The sequence below is a fragment of the Falco cherrug genome, chromosome 8, assembly GCF_023634085.1.
Source record: "Falco cherrug isolate bFalChe1 chromosome 8, bFalChe1.pri, whole genome shotgun sequence".
NCBI lineage: Eukaryota > Metazoa > Chordata > Aves > Falconiformes > Falconidae > Falco > Falco cherrug.
In genome coordinates this window covers 20,179,147-20,197,424 of record NC_073704.1, presented here as the reverse complement: position 1 = coordinate 20,197,424, position 18,278 = coordinate 20,179,147, and the positions used below count along the sequence as shown (strand labels likewise).

The following is an 18,278-nucleotide window of genomic DNA, read 5'->3' as shown; positions in this document are numbered from 1 at the left end:
TGAAACTTGCCTACAGGACCACAGTTCTAATGGTGGCCTTCTCACCTGTAAATCGAGCATACTTCTAGAGGGAATCAGTGAACATACACCCTCACGTGCTCATTTTACACTGTCATTTTCAGGGAGGGCTGTATTTTAAACTCAAACGCATGTGAAAGGTGAAGGCTTTTTAATTGCTGAATATGTTCTAGAAATGGCCTTGCTGTTAGGAACTGATGGTCTTAAAATTAACATGAGTATATACTCCAAGGTGTTCTACATTATATTCTTTTTACTTTTTAATGTGGGAAGATGTTATCAAAGAAATGCACATCGAAGGGGCTGATTTTCATTCTTAGTTAAGACATTTTACAGCATCCAAGCAAGGGAAAGGGTTCTCTGAGCGCATGTAAATTACACTCATGCTCATTTAAAGCCTGTGTAAATGTAAATCACACCCTACATATGAGGGTACCAGCATTAAAATTATATTTTCATTCGTATGACTGCTTTTATTGGCATATGTCTTCACACTCAGGCACAGTTAGGTGCTTCGTTTAAATGATGATGAAATACAGTGCTTGTTCTCTGATTGCATCCCATCTTTTCTTTCCAGCGCATGATTGCCAACACTGTCAGGACGGTGAAATTCTGCCGAAGCCAATCTTTCAGTAAGTGCATTACAACATCTGCACAGTCAGCATTATCATCAGTAGCTATAGTAATTACAACTAATTCTGTCTGTACCAGAATTGGAAAGCCTGGTTTCCAGTGATTCTTCCATATTTGGATCCTCCCGTGTTTCACAGGGTGAAGTATCCTTCAGGAAGCTCTAATAAGGGCCTTCTGCTCCATCTCTTTTTCTAAATATGTGAAGGAGCTAAATATTAGTGAGGTCTCCACACATCTGTCAGATTAGAATCAGTTGAAATTAGCTTCTGGGTTCAAAAGTGGTTGAAATAAGGCTAGCAGACAGCAGCACACAGATACATGCAAGATACTTGCTTAGATAAACCCTGTTTTTATAGGAAAGCAGTCCGGAAACATGACGTTTATAAATGACATAACTGCATAAGGTGGTGAACTTAAAACCAGTTTGTCAGTATCATTACCAGAACTTACTTGAGGCCATGTAAGATGACAGAGCTGTATGGTCAAACAGGCTTGCTCTGTGGTTCTCATCCCATCTAGGCACACCGTCAGTCCCAGTCACACTGGCATTTCCTCAGTGCTTCATTCATATTGCTCACAGCGGCCTTCCTCTTTCTCAAAGAACAGAAAAATTAATATAAAACAATGTATTTTTCTAAAAATAGTTTATTTTTATCCGGATCAAAGCTTAACTCTAGAATATCAATGTAAGGGAGCTTTTTTTCCCCCCTTCTGCCAGCAAGGTTTTTCTGGCTACGGATCTTTTAATTTTAATGTATTAAGCACTAATGAGGCCTCCACATGTTTAGAAATGGAAGTGGATTTTCACTATACATGATATAAATTGTCAGTATATAGATGTACCTGATCTAGGTCCTGTGCTTTCTGTGTGCGGGTATGTGTATTTATAAATAGATGCTTCATTATCTTTGTTTTAGAGAAGTTTAAGTTACGTAGCACACATTTCGTCAAATTGTCAGCCGTTCACTGTGAGGCTGCAATATCCAGATTTTACCTCGGTGGTACTTCATTAATTGTTGTTGGAGTAAATACAATGCGGTTATGTTAAGTAAAGGGGTAGTAAATTTTGAGGCTTGAGTGGGGGCGCCATTAAGCACTACAGCATTACAAATATTTAATACTGAGCTAGAAATGGGAGTTTTTCATGAAAGGAGGCTTAAATCAATAATACAGTTTTGAATCTGTGTGAAAGCTGCTGGTTCAAAAGCAGATGGGCAGCTTTAAATCATACTAGTTAGCTATGTAATTTACAGCTATTGACTGGTAAGGTGATGTATAAAACTGTAACCAAGGGCCATCAAGTTGAGTAAATGTAGCCAAGGATATCTGAGAGAAAAAGTTAATTTGTGGGGGTAGTAACCAGAAAGACTATCAGATATAGAGGAAAGGTTTCAAAGAGAGCAATTTCTAAATATTTTCTTTTTAACTCACCGGTATCTGGTGTTTCCTGTGACAGCTTGTGAAGAGTTATGCATTCTGTTCAGGCATTTGTTCATTTAAGGGTATCAATCCTACATCATTTCTCTTTCACCAGATCCCGACGTAGCCCTAACTAATAAGAACCATCAGGATGTTCGGAGCTATGTGCGGCAATTAAATGTGATTGACAACCAGAGAACTTTATCACAGATGTCTCACCGACTAGAACCGCGTCGAGCATAAACATTTGAAGCAATGATGAGAAATGATCTTTTATCCTGTCAAGGTCACTTGTTAAGAACTTCACTTTCTCTGCTACCGCACTGCCACTACAAAAACAAGCAAAAACATATTCTATGGTCTTAGGCAACGTACAATGTACCAGCCTGTCAGAGAACTTTGGCTGAGGAAGAATTTATGCACTGTAGCTGTACCAGGTGGCCGTGTTGTGAACTGTTAATTCATCTTAAAGTATAGTAAATGATTTCTCACATGGATAAAAAAGGCAAAAGATAAAATAGAATAGGTAGTGAAAAATGCACAAAAAGCTTCTAACAATTCTAAGGGAAGCAGTTTTTCTCCCTAATTAAAAATCTGTATTTTATGATTTATTCTCCAGGTCAGGACTAAAACTGATTATCAGTTTAGCTTGCCCAGCTACTGTTGACCTCAATAGAAGATGCATGTAAGTATCAGATGAAAGAATGTAGGTCCAAGAGATGTCCAAGGTATAGTTCCATTCAGAGAAGACTTAGAAATATTTCCATTTGAAATATAACAGATACAAAGAAAATCTCCTAATCTTAATCATACTGCCAACTACTGCAAGCAGTATGGCCATTTCAGACAACTGACAGGACTGAAAATATTTTGAATGATATATAGATTAATCTGTGTTTACATTTTACTTCTTTTTTTAAACTACCAATCAGGTTTTTACAGAATTCCATTATGATAATAAGGTTGTTTAAATCAATAGCATAAAGGTAGCAAAGTACTGGTTCAAAAAGAGCACAATATGCACAAATAGATTTCAAGAGAGTAATTTCCTGGACATTAAAACCTTAAACTTCAGCTATAATTAATTGTGGCTGGTTAACACATATTTTCTGGTCTTAAGCATTTACAAATATCTTAATTTTCAGCCAATTGTTTTGCACTTTCAATAGACTGTAAATAAATTCTAATTCATTATGTTCTAGAATATTTATTTATGTAATAGCTATTGTGCCAAAATAATTCAGTTTTATTTATTTTGTTTAGCATGTTATGGGAGTGCAGCTTTTGTCTGTATACTTTTGTGCGCATTTTATGTGTAGGAATTGTGTGATGTATGTTTTCTGTAAATAACATGCAGTACCTTATTAAATATAATTGCTGGAAAGGTTTAGTCACTGGCCTTATTTGCACTTTCAGCTTCAATCCTGCATAATACCAATGCTATTAATTGGCTGATACTGCAAACTTCTCTTGTCATTTGCTGGGCCTCGAAACCGCAGTTAGCCTACATCCACTGTGATATGGGTGACCAACGTAAAGCCAGTCAGATCCATCCCTGCCACTGGGGATGGCTGTCTTGCAGTGATGTAACACTATGGTTTTATTAGCTGGTTTCTTAGCTTAGAAGTTTCTAAGGAGGCTTCCCACCCCCCCATGTAAAGACAGAAAAAGACATTTAAATTGGAAAGGTTTAAAGGAAGAAGGGATGTATTCTTAATTTTAGCTCTGACTGATTTGTCCTGCTCGGTCACTAAAGTGAGCACTACAGGTTGCTGTGTCTTGACAGGATTTTATCTCAGGGTGGTAACTCAAGTCGAGGCCTTGGCTAATATGGCACTCAAGAGGCCTCTGGCTTCGGTCACCTCAGGGAGGTCTATCAGGTCCTGCAGCCATGCAGGAAGAGGCAATCTGGCCTGTACGTTTCTCCCCTCCAGGATTATTTGTGCTAGCCCAAATACCCTTGGGATGGCTGCACTACTGCTGGGCGAGCGCTGATGGTGGCCAAGCACGTGCCAAGGGAACGATGACGTTCAAATGGCAGAAGTCTTTCCTATTGCATTCACACCAGCTCTGCTCTGCGAAGCTGGACGTCATAAAAATGATTAAGCCCACAATTAGAAGTTGCGACTATTATGTCATAATTAATGACCTCATTAATACAGTCTACATTTCGCCTCAGACGCAGAGTATAGTTTTCTTGGCGCTGATCAGGACTGTGTGGAGTCAGTATACACGTAAATATTTTACCTTTTTTACCTATAAAAGAATTACATCCTTTTAGTCAAAACACAAATTCTGCAAAAGCTGAGAGTCACCAGGGAAATGCTGACACACAGAACCACTATCTGCTCAGTACCTGCATTCTGGAAAGGAAAGAATTACACAGTTAAGAAATATTCTGCAGCATGATGAAATAATTTATTTTAACTTTGCTGTCTGACTAGAAGTTCAAGATGATTCAGAGGAAAACCAGCTAATAACGTAGAGACAGATTTGTGTCTTGCTATTTCAAGTGAGAAATATTCCTTATTTCCATTTGTACTTCTCTGTGAATATACTTCATATGGCCTTTTCAGATACAGAATCTTCCCAGAAGCAAAGTATGCAGTAGAATAAACTACAGGGACACAATTAATTCAAAAGACATTTTTATCTTTACCATCAATTTATAACATTTGTGAGTTCATGATTTTATTTGTTCCAGATTTGTTCCTATTGTTTGGACTTTCATTTATTTCTGTATTAACTGGTTTATAAAGCTGCCAAGTTTCAGCTTGGCTCTGCACATAGACCGATTCTTCATCCATTTAGTATGTTTTTATCCCCTTGGTTTATTCTTTTATTCCTTAGAACCTCTAACTGTTTTACTTACTTCTTGCCTAACAGTCTCTATCATGCAGATACATCCCAGTGATACAAAGAGAGGTTTTACGGCACCTCCTTATCAACAAATAAATGCAGTTTACCTACTCAATGAAACTGGTACCTGGCATTTTTTAATTTTCCAATAAAGGGTGCTGTATAAATAACAAGTGTTGCTATCTCTGTATCTAACTCATTCAAGTGGCTCAGTTGCTATGGTGCTGATCGCTATCTACATACCTAGAGATTAAATTAATAAAACTACCTTCTGGCTCTGGGATCCATAGTGGGCTTCTCTCGCTCCCTGTGTTGACTCTACAACAGGAAGGCAGCTGTCGATGTATTATTGCTGCATGAAGTCTAAGCAACTGTTGCAAAAGTGTGAAGAATGAATAGGCACTCAGGAAACACTGACATGTCAGAGCGCCCACGCTGCCTTCACCCTGTGCTTGCAGCTGCAAGTCACAACTTGATCCTGCTGCAGTGAAGAGCCAGCCCTTACCCGCTGACCCTCGGGGCCCGTCTGTAAGGCAGGGCTCAGATGCTGTGCCAACACAGCCAAGCAAAAGCAGGTGGGCACCGCTCGGGGTCCATGCTGCTTTACTTGTGGCACTTGGCCTGATTTTGGCCCACACCAACTAGCACTGCATGAGAGCATCCAGCCGTTATTTGTGGGGGAGCACGCGCCAGGGACTATTTCCAGCAGGTCTGGCCTTGTCTCCGTCCCCTCCCCAGAGTCGTCCAGCAGGACCCAGGATGCTTTGCACCTCCATCACATTGCTTGCATGAACAGCATAAACACTGTGGCACAGCTCCCTCCTTGTTTCAACACTGCAGACTGAAAAAACAGAAACCTGTTCAAACCCATGAGTATGTCTGAGGCTCACAGGTTGTACAGTGCGATTTAGCTGGTCCATGCTACTTGGCCTCAGGCTCCAGAGTCCCTGACCCTGTTTTATTTACTGGCAGAGTCATAGCTGTAATTTTAAGATGATAGGTGACCGGGAGGCAGTGTCCATGATAAACATCTGCTACCTGGGCCCACAGAGCAGGGATGGTGACACCTTGGGCACTTTCTGCGTTACAGGGTTCCACTGCTGATGTGGTTTTTTGCTCAAGCAGCAGTACAGGGCACAGACACCTCTATTTAGGGCTACAGAGCCTGAAGAGTCACAGGGTACAGCTCTCCCCTCTCGCCTGGCACATTTTGCTATTGCTGCTTTGTTAGAATTTGCTGCTTTTCTCAGAGACCAAGCCTAATGCTGGCCATCGCTAGACAGAGCCAGGGAACAAAGGTTAAATCCAGGGAGGCTAAATCAAACATACCAGGAGAATACAACTGTCTGGTGAATGCAGGATCAAAAATATTTTCCCTGGACATCTTGTTGAAACCCAATCAACCACAAAGACTTGACAGTGCCAGATAAAAGACTTGAAATGTATTTGCAGGACTCCACAGATGGAGGTTTTGGGGTTTTTCCTCCTAAGGAAACGCTGTGCAGGTGCACAGCCTCTGCAGACCAGGTACAAAGGGAGAGACAGAGACAAAAAAATTCCTCTTTTCAAAGAGACACTAGCAAAACAACCTTTTAAGTATAAGAAGTTTAAATACAATTTAGAAATCTTACAAAATAAGTTAGAGAGAAATCAAAAGGTTTAACCTGCAGGGGTACCAGAAGAGATAATGAATTTTGCTTTTTTTTAAAAAAAAAAAAAAAGAAATATTTTAACAAAATTATAAGTCTAAATTGTTAACATAGCTTCTTAGTAAGGTCAACTGCATAATATACTGTACCTTAACCTCTTCCAGCAATTTTTAAACACCACGCAGCTTAAATAGACTACTTCTGAATTCAGCGGTATTTCTTCTGGGAGCTCTGAATGCAAATCAAGAGGTAATAGTGGAAGAAAATTAAAAGATGTCCTATTCTCATTTCATTTTTTGTACTGATAATAAGGAAAGCAGCATAGAGAGTGGTATGGCAAAGTGAACCTCTAACTTGAATAGCTTTTCTTTCACTGTTAATCTGAAATGCATTACACCCTGCCTTTTCAAATAATCATAATGTTCTTTACTGTAGCCTGCATTAAAGTTTAGCAGGCACAAGCAGCAGCTGTCACCAGAGGTCAAGGTATTAGCAATCAAAGAAAATAATGACGAGATTAAAAAGTTATCATTAAAATTACTAAACCAGAAACTTCTATAGCAGCCTATCTTCACAGCCCTGCCTCGGGGGCCATAGCTGCACCCAGGGAACCCCCACCACTCTCAGACATCTCCCCAGGGCAGTGCCATGGGGCTGGCCGGCCCTCGGCTAGGGTGAGGGCACAGTTGGCCTTAGTGGCTGGAGGGGACCCTCACCTCCCCGCCTCTCTTGGGAATGGACACTGCTGCCCCAAACCAACTCCTGCAGGGCAGGGAGCTCCCCGACACGGCTGGTGGCTAAAACCTGACCCCCACCTTCTCACTGTGATGACAGGTCAGTGTGCTAGGGAGCATCCAGGGTATATCCTCCATGCATTTACCTACACGCCATCTGCCCCATGCACTGCTTTAGCAGTAAAATCCAGCTCTCACACAACACCGAACTAAGGAAATAACTTGTAAATTCACAAAGGAAAGTAATCCAACCATGGTCTTGGCCGTTTATGACTCAAGTGATGGGGGGACTATTGTAAAAAGGAAGATTCTTGTAATTAAAAGGGAAAAAAAGAGCACGTACAGCTACAACATCTACCACTTACATCTAACTTGAAGGATATTTCAACAAAAGGTTCGTCTTTAATAGGTTTGGCACTCAAAGGTAATTTCTGAATTCAAAATAAACTCAGAAAACTACATGAAAATGCATAAAGAATGCATAATTACTGACGCAAATTGGAGTATTTTTCTTGGAAACTCCATGTAATGAAAATGTGACACACAGGGGTACTGGTAAAAGACTGACCTTTATTTCCTGGCCCTAATCCATTTGGGTCAGAGTGACAAAAAGCAAAGCCTTTGTCACATGGCAGGGGTCAGCCAGTCGTGTTTAATTTTTTTTCTCATTTTGCTTTCAAATGCAAATAAAGCACATTACCAATGAAAATAATGATTGTAAATGAATACCTCAATTAAAGGAAATTTACATAAAGATAGGTAGGATGGAGGTGACAGTAGATACTCCAACGCCCTAACAGACAATAATCCATTTCTTAATCAACTTCTGTCAATAATCATAAGCCTTCTGCTCTCCATGGTTTCCTCATTATAACACCACCTCTTGTGTTTTTAAATAGTTCTTTCTTCAGATGCTGTCCGAGCCAGCAAGTGAATCTGCTAGCTGTATTTGCCGACTCTTTGTGGTTTTTCACAGGTGTACATTATTTCTGCACAGGAGTACTGTCGGCAGCATTGTGGATGTTCTCAGATAACAGAGAGCCAGTGTTGCCTTGGGTTTTCTTTAGATGTCCTCATTCTCTGTAGGACTGACCCTTGAGGGCTGCGGTACTGGCAGGTTGCTGCCTAGTGTCTGTTTGAAATCTAACATTTCCTTCCATTTGTAATTCCTGCCCTAATGTTTCTCCTGTTCCAGTTGTCTGGCATGTAACTCCTTTGTGATGCTCCTGATCAGTTAGCGCTGTTGCCAGAAACTAGTTAGAGGTTCGCACAGATTTTTATTTTTTCCTTCCTGTCGCAACTAGCTGTTGTTAATAGTGTGCTAGCGCATGGGGGAGTGGAAGGGGGGGTGGGGGTGTTCACCTTTTTTTGGAAACACAGGCAAAGGGACTGAGACAGTATGTACAGCTAAACAGATTTATCCAGAATAAGGGCTTTTCTGAGGCAGTCTAATATTATGGTCATTTTTAGTCTTATTTCATCTCTAAATCCAAAGAGAAAAAGATGTGATCTTCAATAGACAGATTTGGTTCTAATGAATGTACGCTGGATTAAACAAGCAGCAAAAAGTGTAAGCTACTAATACTACCATACATCATTAAAAGGAGCCAATTATTTTCTTTCTTGTTCAAACCGACTCCCTGTCAATGGTGGCCAAAGTTGTCATGATTCCAGTGGCTGCCTTTAGTTTCCAACAAAGGTAAATGTACTAACATGTTAGACACTAATTAGCTTTAATATAGAAAACAGCATACGATGCTTTAAACCAGCTGTTGAATGTTCTGTGTTGTCATCTTCCCTTGGTAGTCCTCAGAGACAGAATTGTGCCTGCCTTTCCCCAGACTCCCTAGGACCAAGCAACCTATTGGAAAAAAAGTACGAGGGAAATAGAAGGGACTGGTGCTTCAGTGAAGCTTGCAGTAGTGCGGATTAGAAAACGCAAATGGGCACGGCAACAATAAATTCAGCATGGCTTTAAAACAAAGAAAACAGTGTTAAGCCATATTGCATTTTAGAGAAAAAATGTGCTGAAATTAGAACAACAAATTAAGTCTATTGGACCACAAAATTTAATATAAGAAGGAGTACGAGCTATATATATAATTAAAAGTATGTAATGAAATGGTAACCGAGCAGAGTACTAGTGAGTGGATTACTGCTGAGTACAATGATCAGCTAAAAACTGTGGTGCCAGAAAAAGATAAGAAAACCATTCTTGTAAAACAATCAAGAAATGTATTTCTTGTTAATATTTTGCCATTCCATTGCTATCTCATTGTTAATTATATTGACATTTTTGTAGAAGTTATATGTGCTTTTATACTGCACACATGCCTGATCAAAAGACAAACAGCGTACAAGCTGTAGCCTGCCAGTTCTGAAAACCATTATGCACAAAGCAGGTATTTGATCCACATGTAATACAGCCATTGCACACAAGCCTCCTCTGCCACACGAATACCTGTATTTTATCATTCTAATCTGTATTTAATAATTCTGTTTAATAACTTTATAATTAATGATTAGTATTTTCTAATAATATATTTATAATTTTGTTAAATATAAAATATAGGCACTTTCACAAATTCCTTTTTTTTCTCTCCAACACAAAAAACAGATGAGAAAATAACAGCAGAAAAAAATACCCCTTGTGTGAGTCTAAGAGAAGTACGATGGTTAGTACGGGCTCTATCTTTCTTCATTCCCTGTGAAAGTCAAGAGTGAGCTGCTACCCACAGCACACCAAAGGCTGGGCTGCTGAAACAAACAGGAATCACAGCCCCAGCTGTGCGGGCATGGGGGCTGCACGAAGCATCAGGTAGGTATTTGTGGGTGCATGCTCACCCTGTCATTTACAGCAAGAAAGGCAGGATAGCCTCTGAGCCAAATCCAAACGCAATTCCTTAGATTTTCCACTTGTCATCTCTCAGAAAGATGAAATGCTGCTTATTTTGGCTAGCAGTGCTATGCAAGTTCTCTTTTAGTCATGAAACCAACCCTGCTCTTTATCTTTTGGGGTGTAACTGCAGAGGTCTGTGATGGCAGCATATCTGGACATACCTGCACAAATTTCAGTCTGGACAGTGCAAGCAAAAATAATGATGCAGAGAGGGTTTTCAGGCGAGCCACTCATCCACCTCTTCCAGGTCACAAACCTGATGGTATAAATGGCATAAAATTAATGCTACCATATTGTCACTCCTAGTATTGCTCAGACTAGCTAAACACTAGTGCATATGCTAGTGCTACAGCTTCTATAGCAATGTGTGTTCCTAGTACATCCCAGGCATGACTGCCACCATGTTTTCTGGCCAATTTTTTTAAGCTAAAAAGGGAGGCAAGCCACAGCAGCCAGAGAAGCAGAACTGCTTCAAAGAACCTCAGTACTAAGCCTGAGCTGAACTCTGAGCCAGTCTTGAAGGAGAACTGAAAAATACGGAGCAGGTGTCCACCTTCAAATTATCTGTGTCTAGAGTTTCACATAGTTTAAGCTGGCATAAACCATCGCTACTGCTAAAAAAGCACTTCCAGGCTCTGTCCCCTCTCAGCTGCTCATATCAGCCCCTGCGCCTCTCCTGCCTTTGTGCCGGCACGAGTCTTTGTGCAATCACCCGATGACCTGAATTCAGATCTGGGTGAAAACTGATTGCTTTTCCCTGCAGTAGCTTCGCCTCCGCAGCCCAGTTCACTGCACAGCCGTGCAAAAGCTGTGCTGGCAGAAGGCAAGGTGGGCAGCGCAGCAGCAAGAACAGGGCCTGCCAGGCAGGGGAGGGGTGTGACGGCTGCTTTCGGCAGGCAGGATGATTTAAACGACCTGGATGTACGCATGAAACTATATTTTCCATGCTGAAAGGTGGTAAGACACCACTGCACACCCAGTGTGGCATTAAGATGTAGAGACAATTCATATGAATCCTCTCAACTCTAAAACTGAGTTAAAAGTTACTAGAGCTGCCTTTATCTTTTGCCAGTGGCTGCGGCTTTACAATAACTTTTGTTAGCTTTTAAATATTTTCTTTTTCTGCCTGTTCCATATAAATTGAAGAAACCTGAGATTAGGATTGAGTTCTCCAGAGCTAATTTACAAGTTTCCCAGTTTGAATCTGCTGCCTCAAAAACAGGGGCAAACCATACTGCCATGTGTTGGCTCATGGGTTTATATGGTATTATGGCCAAGCAAGAAACTGCCATTACTCTGATTTCTGACGTTTTCTAGCTAATTTTTTAGTTTTCATAATGGAAAAAAACTTGAAAGGATCTAAAGACTCACTAGCCAGAGGGCAGAAAGAATACAAGCCCCAGAATTCACACTTAAAACCTTGTAGTAATTCCAGCTTCAGGATAGTGTACCACTGGGTTTGGATGGTCCTTGAGCAGGCTGCTTTTGCTCTCTTGTCCTCTAATACAATAAATGAAGTTACACGTTTTAAACAGCAGCATGTTAACACAGTGTCTGATGCAGACTCGGCACTCCTAGTCTTGGAGTAGGAAATATTAACCACCCCCTCATTTCTCATGCACTACTGGAATAGTTTCTTTCTTTCTGCAACCAGGGCCTAAAGTCAGACATGATAAATCCCAGCTCTGCAGATACACAGCCATAGACAAAATGCCTGCACAAAGTCCCCTAGGCAAGAGACCTCAGAACGCAAGTGTTCTGCTCTCTGAAAATGCCTATGAATCAAGAGATTTAACATGTAAATAGATTTTAAAATAATTTGACCAACTGGCAATTGCCTCAGACAGGAAGGATAAACAAGTTACAGCATTTAAGAGACTAAGTATGTGGTACCTCTCCCCCTCCAGAGCATGAGTTTCATGTGATTTGCATTTGATATTTGTTATTTCCTCTAAAATGTGGCACCTTTGATTGACCTTGTGTGGAGACTTCTCCAGGTTCACCAGAAGATCTGTTCACAATAAAGCACGAGCGCTTTCAGATCACACAGAACGTGCCTGAAAGTGCCCTATGAAGGGGAAGCCAGAGCATGCCGGCCTCCTTCACTGCTTATCCTGGCAATGCTGAGCCTGTCCCGTGGGTGAAAAGGAGCCACCAGCACCTGCTTTTTGACTTTCTTAGCATCTTCATGTACTTATTACTCTGAGTGCCTAAGATCTCGCTGAACTTTATTCAGGTTAGTTATTATGGCTCAGTGAAATAATATATCTCACTTTATGCCTATAAATGTATACTTGTGCTCCACTGGTTTAATCCAACTGTTTTTTTATGTTCCCTCATGCCAAAATAACACACCTTGGGGAAGAGCCTCTGATGTTCATGAAATTATTGTATTTGATTCATCGGTAAAGTGTTCTTCCATGATTCACCTCGATACCGTACTACATCTTTGTGATGTACAATTAACGTATATGATTCATTGCGATGCTGCACTCCTTTTTGTGATTCATTGTGCTACACAGCTGATTTTTATACGGCAGATCTACACATACGTGTAACAACAGTCAAGTATGAGAGATCATGAGGGGCTGCGATCCTCCGGTGCAGGTAAACCTGCAGTATACGGACACTACGTCAGCTGGCAAGTGCGGACACTACGTCAGCTGGCCAGTGTGGTGCGAAGTGGCAATGGGCGCTGCTGACTCGCATGACGCTGATACAAAAAGTGTACTGTCACAGTCCTGTGATGCATTTGCCTCAGCAGAAAAATTGTTTGCCCCCCCAAGTCTTTTGAGCCACTTTCCTCAAGCGTGACAGCTTATCTTCAATTTGCAGAATGTTTTTCGCAACAGCAGGGCACCTCCATGGCATTAAAACGTTTGGGTAAGGAAGGCTCCGTGTGGCTTCCCTGCGTGGAGGTGGGCTGACTGTGTTTCCTTCCTGACCTGTGGCGACCATCCCGAGGGCACGGGGGCCTCATGAGCGCCATGACCCAGCGGATGGAGAAGGGCAGGCCGGAGGCCTGGCTCCGGCAGCGGGACCTGCTCCCTCCCCACTCCCGGGGACCTCCAGAGCCCCTGACCTGCGCCCACAGCAGCCCGTCGGCCCCAGGCTACCCCCAGCACGGAGAAGATGCTGCTGCTGATGGGGGAACACCATCCCGGCTCTGGGGGCACAAAGGTAAAGCAGCAGATTTTGAAATCACCATCATCTGGTCACCTTGGTAATACTTTCAGCTACATTTTGCTAAGCTGCCTGTCACTGGGGCAGCACCCCTGGAAGGACGGCACCCGCGCCTCCAGGGCCGCGGCCACGGCGTTGTGAGGGGAAAGCATCGAGCGGGCAGGCCCGGCTGGGCCCAGGCGGCTCTCCCTGACCTCGGCGCGGGCAGCCACGGCGCAGGCACCCCGGCCCGCCCCGGGCAACCCAGGCCACCCTTGCAGCCCGCGCTCCAGCCCGCTCGCCTCACGGCGGCTGCCGCTGCGGCCGGGGCCCGGGCTGTGCGGGGCCAGGCGCTCCCCGCTCGCCAGTGCGGCGGGGCCGAGGGGTGGGCACGCCGCCCTCCGCGGCCGGAGGCGCCGCCCGGGGCCGCCCCAGCCTCGCCGCCCCGCACGCCGCCCCGCACGCCGCCCCGCACGCCGCCCCGCACGCCGCCCCGCACGCCGCCCCGCACGCCGCCCCGCACGCCGCCCCGCACGCCGCCCCGCACGCCGCCCCGCACGCCGCCCGCCGGCCCCGCGCCTCGCCCCCTACAGGCGGGGCGGCACCCCCAGGCGCGGCCTCGCCTCCCCCGCGGGGCTCGGCGCAGAGCGCGGGGTGGCGCCGCTGCGAGGCGGCGCGGGGGCGGCGGCGGCACCCCGGCACCAACCGGAAGCGCGGGGGACGGAGCGGGAGACGCGGTCGCGCCGGTTCCAGCCTCCTTCGGCGGCCCCGGCATCGGCGCCGCTCGGGTCCCGCCAGCCCGGAGTCCCTCGGGGAAGGTGAGGTGGGTGAGGCGCCCCCCCGGCGCGCCCGGGAGGGGGCCAGCGGCTGCGCGGTGGGTGCGCGCTGCGCTGGGCGGGGGGGTCGGCCGGGCCGCGGGGTCGGACTGGGCCGGGCCGTGGGTGTCCCCGCCGGGCTCGACGTTTCCACCCGCCGAAGCAACTTGGCAGAGCCCTGGCGGGGGGGCACCCGGCCGGCCCGAGCCCCGCCTGACCTTGCGTCGCCCCGGGGCGCAGCCGCCAGCGCCGTCCCCCGCCGGCAGGCAGCGGCGCCCACGCGTGGCCGGGCCGTGCGGCGGGGCGGGGGTCCCGGGCGCCGCCGGGGGCCGGGCAGGGCCGGGCGCGGTGGTGCCGGTGCCCGCCGTGGGGAGCGCGGGGAGCGGCGGCTGCGCGGGGCCGCCCGCCGGGACGGGGCTGGCGGCGGGACACGGGCGCGGGGCCGCTGGACTCCCCCCGCCCGCAGACGGGGCTCGGCACACGGTCACTTCACCCGCACCTGCTGCCTTCTGGTGATCCGGGCGTTAAATCCCGCGGGTCAGGCTGTGAGGTGCCACTGCCCTTCCCTTCCGTTTTTTCCTTCCCCCCGCCCCCGGAGTTCGCCCCTTTCCCACCAGTATGCCTTTTTTTTGCCTTTTTTTTTTTTTTTTAGCACGTGTGTGGTGCGAGCCATCCGTTCCCCCTCTAACCGGCATGCTTTGCTGTGAGGCTTAGACAGAGCCATCGCGAAAGCCATGGATCATTACTTTTTCGAAATTCCAGAAGCAGAAATAATTTGAAAGCACTGGATTAACTGGGTCGCTGCCTGAAAACATCATAGCTTTCCGCAGGAGGCATGCGGTTAGATGTTTTCAGGACTTTGCCCTGAAATTGTAAGTTCTCACGAGCCTTCTTGTCCTATCTGCCCACACTGTGCTTTGCGTACCGGTGGCGTTGTGTGAATCATGGCCTGGCACAGAAGGGCCACCAAACCAAGGACCGGGACCCAGCAGTCGCGCCCATGCAAGGACCCTGCGACCCAGTGGGCTGGGGTGCAGGTTCGGGTGCCTTGTCCTTCAGGTGCGTTGTTGCGTGCATGCTCCTGGCAGGCATCGCTGACAAGCTTTAATGTCAGCTAAGTGAGCAGTTTAAAGTTTCTCCGAGATAAAATGTTTTCTATTTAAAGTGAAGCCATTAAACCCTTCAGTCTGTGCTATTGACATAGCTTGGGTCGAAAATAGTTCTTTTCCTGAAGCACTCAAACTGTTTAGGCTGAGTTGAACTCTCTTTCTGTAGCACTGATGGTTATATAAATTCAAATAAAATTAGAAATGTTATTAATGGAAGTTATGCCGAATTCTTAGGTTCTGACAAAGGACAGGCTCAAATGTTGTTGCTCCTGTAACTAAGGTAGGCAGAGCCATGCGTCCAGTCTCACTGTCTGCAGGGCTGCTGCTTGGTCTGATTAAGAAAGTTTAGGAATTGTAGGGGTTGTTGACTTTGTTTTAACTTACAGAGAGATCAGAAGATTAAGATATATTTAATTTGGAGTTGTGCTTGGGGTTTGTTTGCATCTTATCCGTCAGCAGTTCATGATATGATAAAAGGGTCTTTTATTTATAAATACTTCCTTCTGCAGTGTCCCTGGTGGCTCACTATCGCTGTAACTCCTTTTCTGTTTTCTGTTTAGACAAGGCAGTGGTTGGCCATGTTTTGGCATTTGACTGGGGGGTTGGGGCTTTTGGGGAAGGGGGTGGCTTTTTTTTTCCTGCTTTGAAAAAAAGGGCTAAATAAATACGCTGCTGCAGAAATCCAGGTTGATATGCTCGAGGACTGTAGGCCATTGGTTGGATAGAAAGGATGATTTGGGTCTAAAAATGGATGGTCAAAGATCCTGAAAGCAAATGGGCTGTTTTCCCAAATAAGGAAACTTGGCACATTCTGCTGTGTATTTTAAGATAGCACAAGTGTAGTGTGCTACTACTTTATTGGCAATATGTTGGCAGCATGCCTTCCGGAAAGAAGCGCTGAATCCTGCTTCGTGGAACCAGACAGTGAAGTGAGGGCAGTGAGTTGTGTGGTTGTTTCCTTTAGTAAATCACAAAGGGTTTTCCTGAAGTAATCAGATATTTAAGGAGCATCAGGTGCACGTGTAAGATGAGGGATGCAATTTTCAGTTCAGCAGCCATACACTGAGCAAAATAAGAGTTGTAGTTACTGTGCAATTTGTGCTGAATTCTTTCCAGCCTCCTGTCTCTAACTTGTAAGCCCTTCAGTGGAAGCTCTCTATGCTCCGGGAGCAGTAGCTGAATGACAGATAGTGGGGTCTTCTGGCTTGTACGTGGAATAGAGCAGAGAGCTGGGCATGGCAGCACTTCCCCTGCAGTTCAGGCTGGTTTGTGGGAAGCTGGGAGGTACGAGTGCATGTGTCTGGATCTTCCAGTGTTACTGTGCTAGGATGCAGGTTGGGGCAGCCTGCTGCTGGGTTGGTTTGCAAGCCATCCGCTTGGGTTCTTGGGGGTTCTCTTACCCTGGGAGGGGGGAATCAGGGGGGAACAGGAGGTGTGGGACCTCAGCAGGGTCTTGGGAAGGGACCCCCATGCAAGTTACACCCACAAAGTGCTCTAATCGCAACAAGCCAGTGATGGCAGATTGTTTCCTACACCAAGCGCTTACTGCTGTACTGAACTGAGCTTATTGTAGCTCAATAGCTTTCTGCAAAGTGACTCTGCGTAATAGAGTCCTGACATGTTAAATACTAATGCTTAATAATGCAAAGCCTATTAAATGCCGCCAAATGTGGCTCAGATCTGTTTCTTTTTAGTGTGAAACCAACAGCTTCTAACAGCATGCTCAAGTAAGTTACTATGAGGAAAAAAATGACACAGGAGAAGGTGGGGATGTTGTTGCAAGATTACAAGCTCATGTTGATGAGTAGAAATAAAACAGAAAAAGGAGCAAGTTGTTGTTGTCGTCACCAAATAATAAAAAAAAAAAAGATCCCATAGGAATAATTGAAATAACCAACAATTGAGTTATTTCTTGAAGTACCTGTCATTCACTGTTTCTGAACTGACAGTTTCATTTCATCGACAACAAGCGACAAAGTCAGTTGCGGTTGACATGGTGTTCGCTGCTGCTACATGATGACAGCAGTTAAACACTTGAAACTGTGTTAGTGGGGAAGGATGGTGCTGATGCCAAACCTTGGTTGTGCTGTCTGCCTGCGTGCGGGGGAATTGTCGTAATGCTCCTGGCCCCAGCCTGGAGACCGTGATGCAGAGGACTGCTCTCCTGGCTGCAGAAGCGTAAGAAATGAAGAGGTGCCTTGCACTGTTGGAATGATGTGCTTGTTTTGGATGCAAGTGTAAGACTGTGGAGTTCAATGAAATACCTGATTTGTTTGGTTTTTTCTCAACCAATGGTATAAACTCAGATTGTTAAGTATCTTTTAAAAGAGGATGACAAGTTAATAACTGTGTGTGGATTTGTTGCATGCAGTTGTGACTCTAAACAGTTGTTTTCTCAAACATAACAATGAGATTGATCTGTCTAATTGAGGATTAACTACCTTGCATCTGCAAACGTGGAGTGATATTTAAACAGGTCTGTGCCTTCATCTAGAAGGAGAAAACTGTATACCTGACTTAGGCTGTCATTAATTCCAGGTCTCTAAGTAGTGTCCCATGCAAATCTACCTTCTCTGGAAAAAAAGCATCTGGAAGAATCTGATACAAATGAATGAATCATTCTTGAAATTATATTGCTTTATTGTATGCTGGTGCCCGTAGCATCTGCAGCTGATTGACTGCTGTAGATAAATTTGAAATTGGGGAAGGTGTTGAAGGAATGAGCAGTAGCTTCTGCAAATGCTTGTGTGCTGGGCACTGTGTTGCGGTTGCATAAATGTTTAGGTAAAGTTTTAAGCAGCAAGGCGTACCCATCAGAAAAGTACTCACTGGTATTTATCAAGTGTCTGGTGTGCATGTTATACCATCTTGAGGTCTGTTTTCTGTGAAACCTTGGAATAACATGTTCTATCTTAGCGTAACTTTCAGAAGTCAAATAATTTACTTGTTTATACAGATTATTTGGTTCTTCTGGATGAGCA

At 44.9% G+C, this 18,278-nt stretch overlaps 2 protein-coding genes across 13 annotated transcripts in view; both read left to right on the top strand.

Annotated features, from left to right (window-relative positions):
• Positions 1-3,454, top strand: part of RAPGEF4 (Rap guanine nucleotide exchange factor 4) — a 157,277-nt gene extending 153,823 nt beyond the window's left edge. For all 8 annotated transcript variants that reach the window (XM_055718755.1, XM_055718754.1, XM_055718753.1 and 5 more), the window contains 2 exons: positions 596-650; positions 2,186-3,454. In XM_055718755.1, the coding sequence (XP_055574730.1) occupies positions 596-650; positions 2,186-2,313 (183 nt within the window). In that variant the 3' untranslated portion in view covers positions 2,314-3,454. The remainder of the gene's footprint in view (positions 1-595; positions 651-2,185) is intronic.
• A 10,509-nt stretch (positions 3,455-13,963) lies between these two features.
• MAP3K20 (mitogen-activated protein kinase kinase kinase 20) overlaps positions 13,964-18,278 on the top strand; it is a 94,160-nt gene continuing 89,845 nt past the window's right edge. Inside the window, exons 1-2 of one of the 5 annotated variants that reach the window (XM_055717714.1) lie at positions 14,052-14,191; positions 14,841-15,060. The gene's annotated coding sequence lies outside the window, so the exon portion shown is untranslated. Of the gene's footprint in view, positions 14,197-14,840; positions 15,061-18,278 lie in introns of those variants that run through there. The other 4 variants (XM_055717715.1, XM_055717716.1, XM_055717719.1 and 1 more) reach the window with 4 other exon arrangements.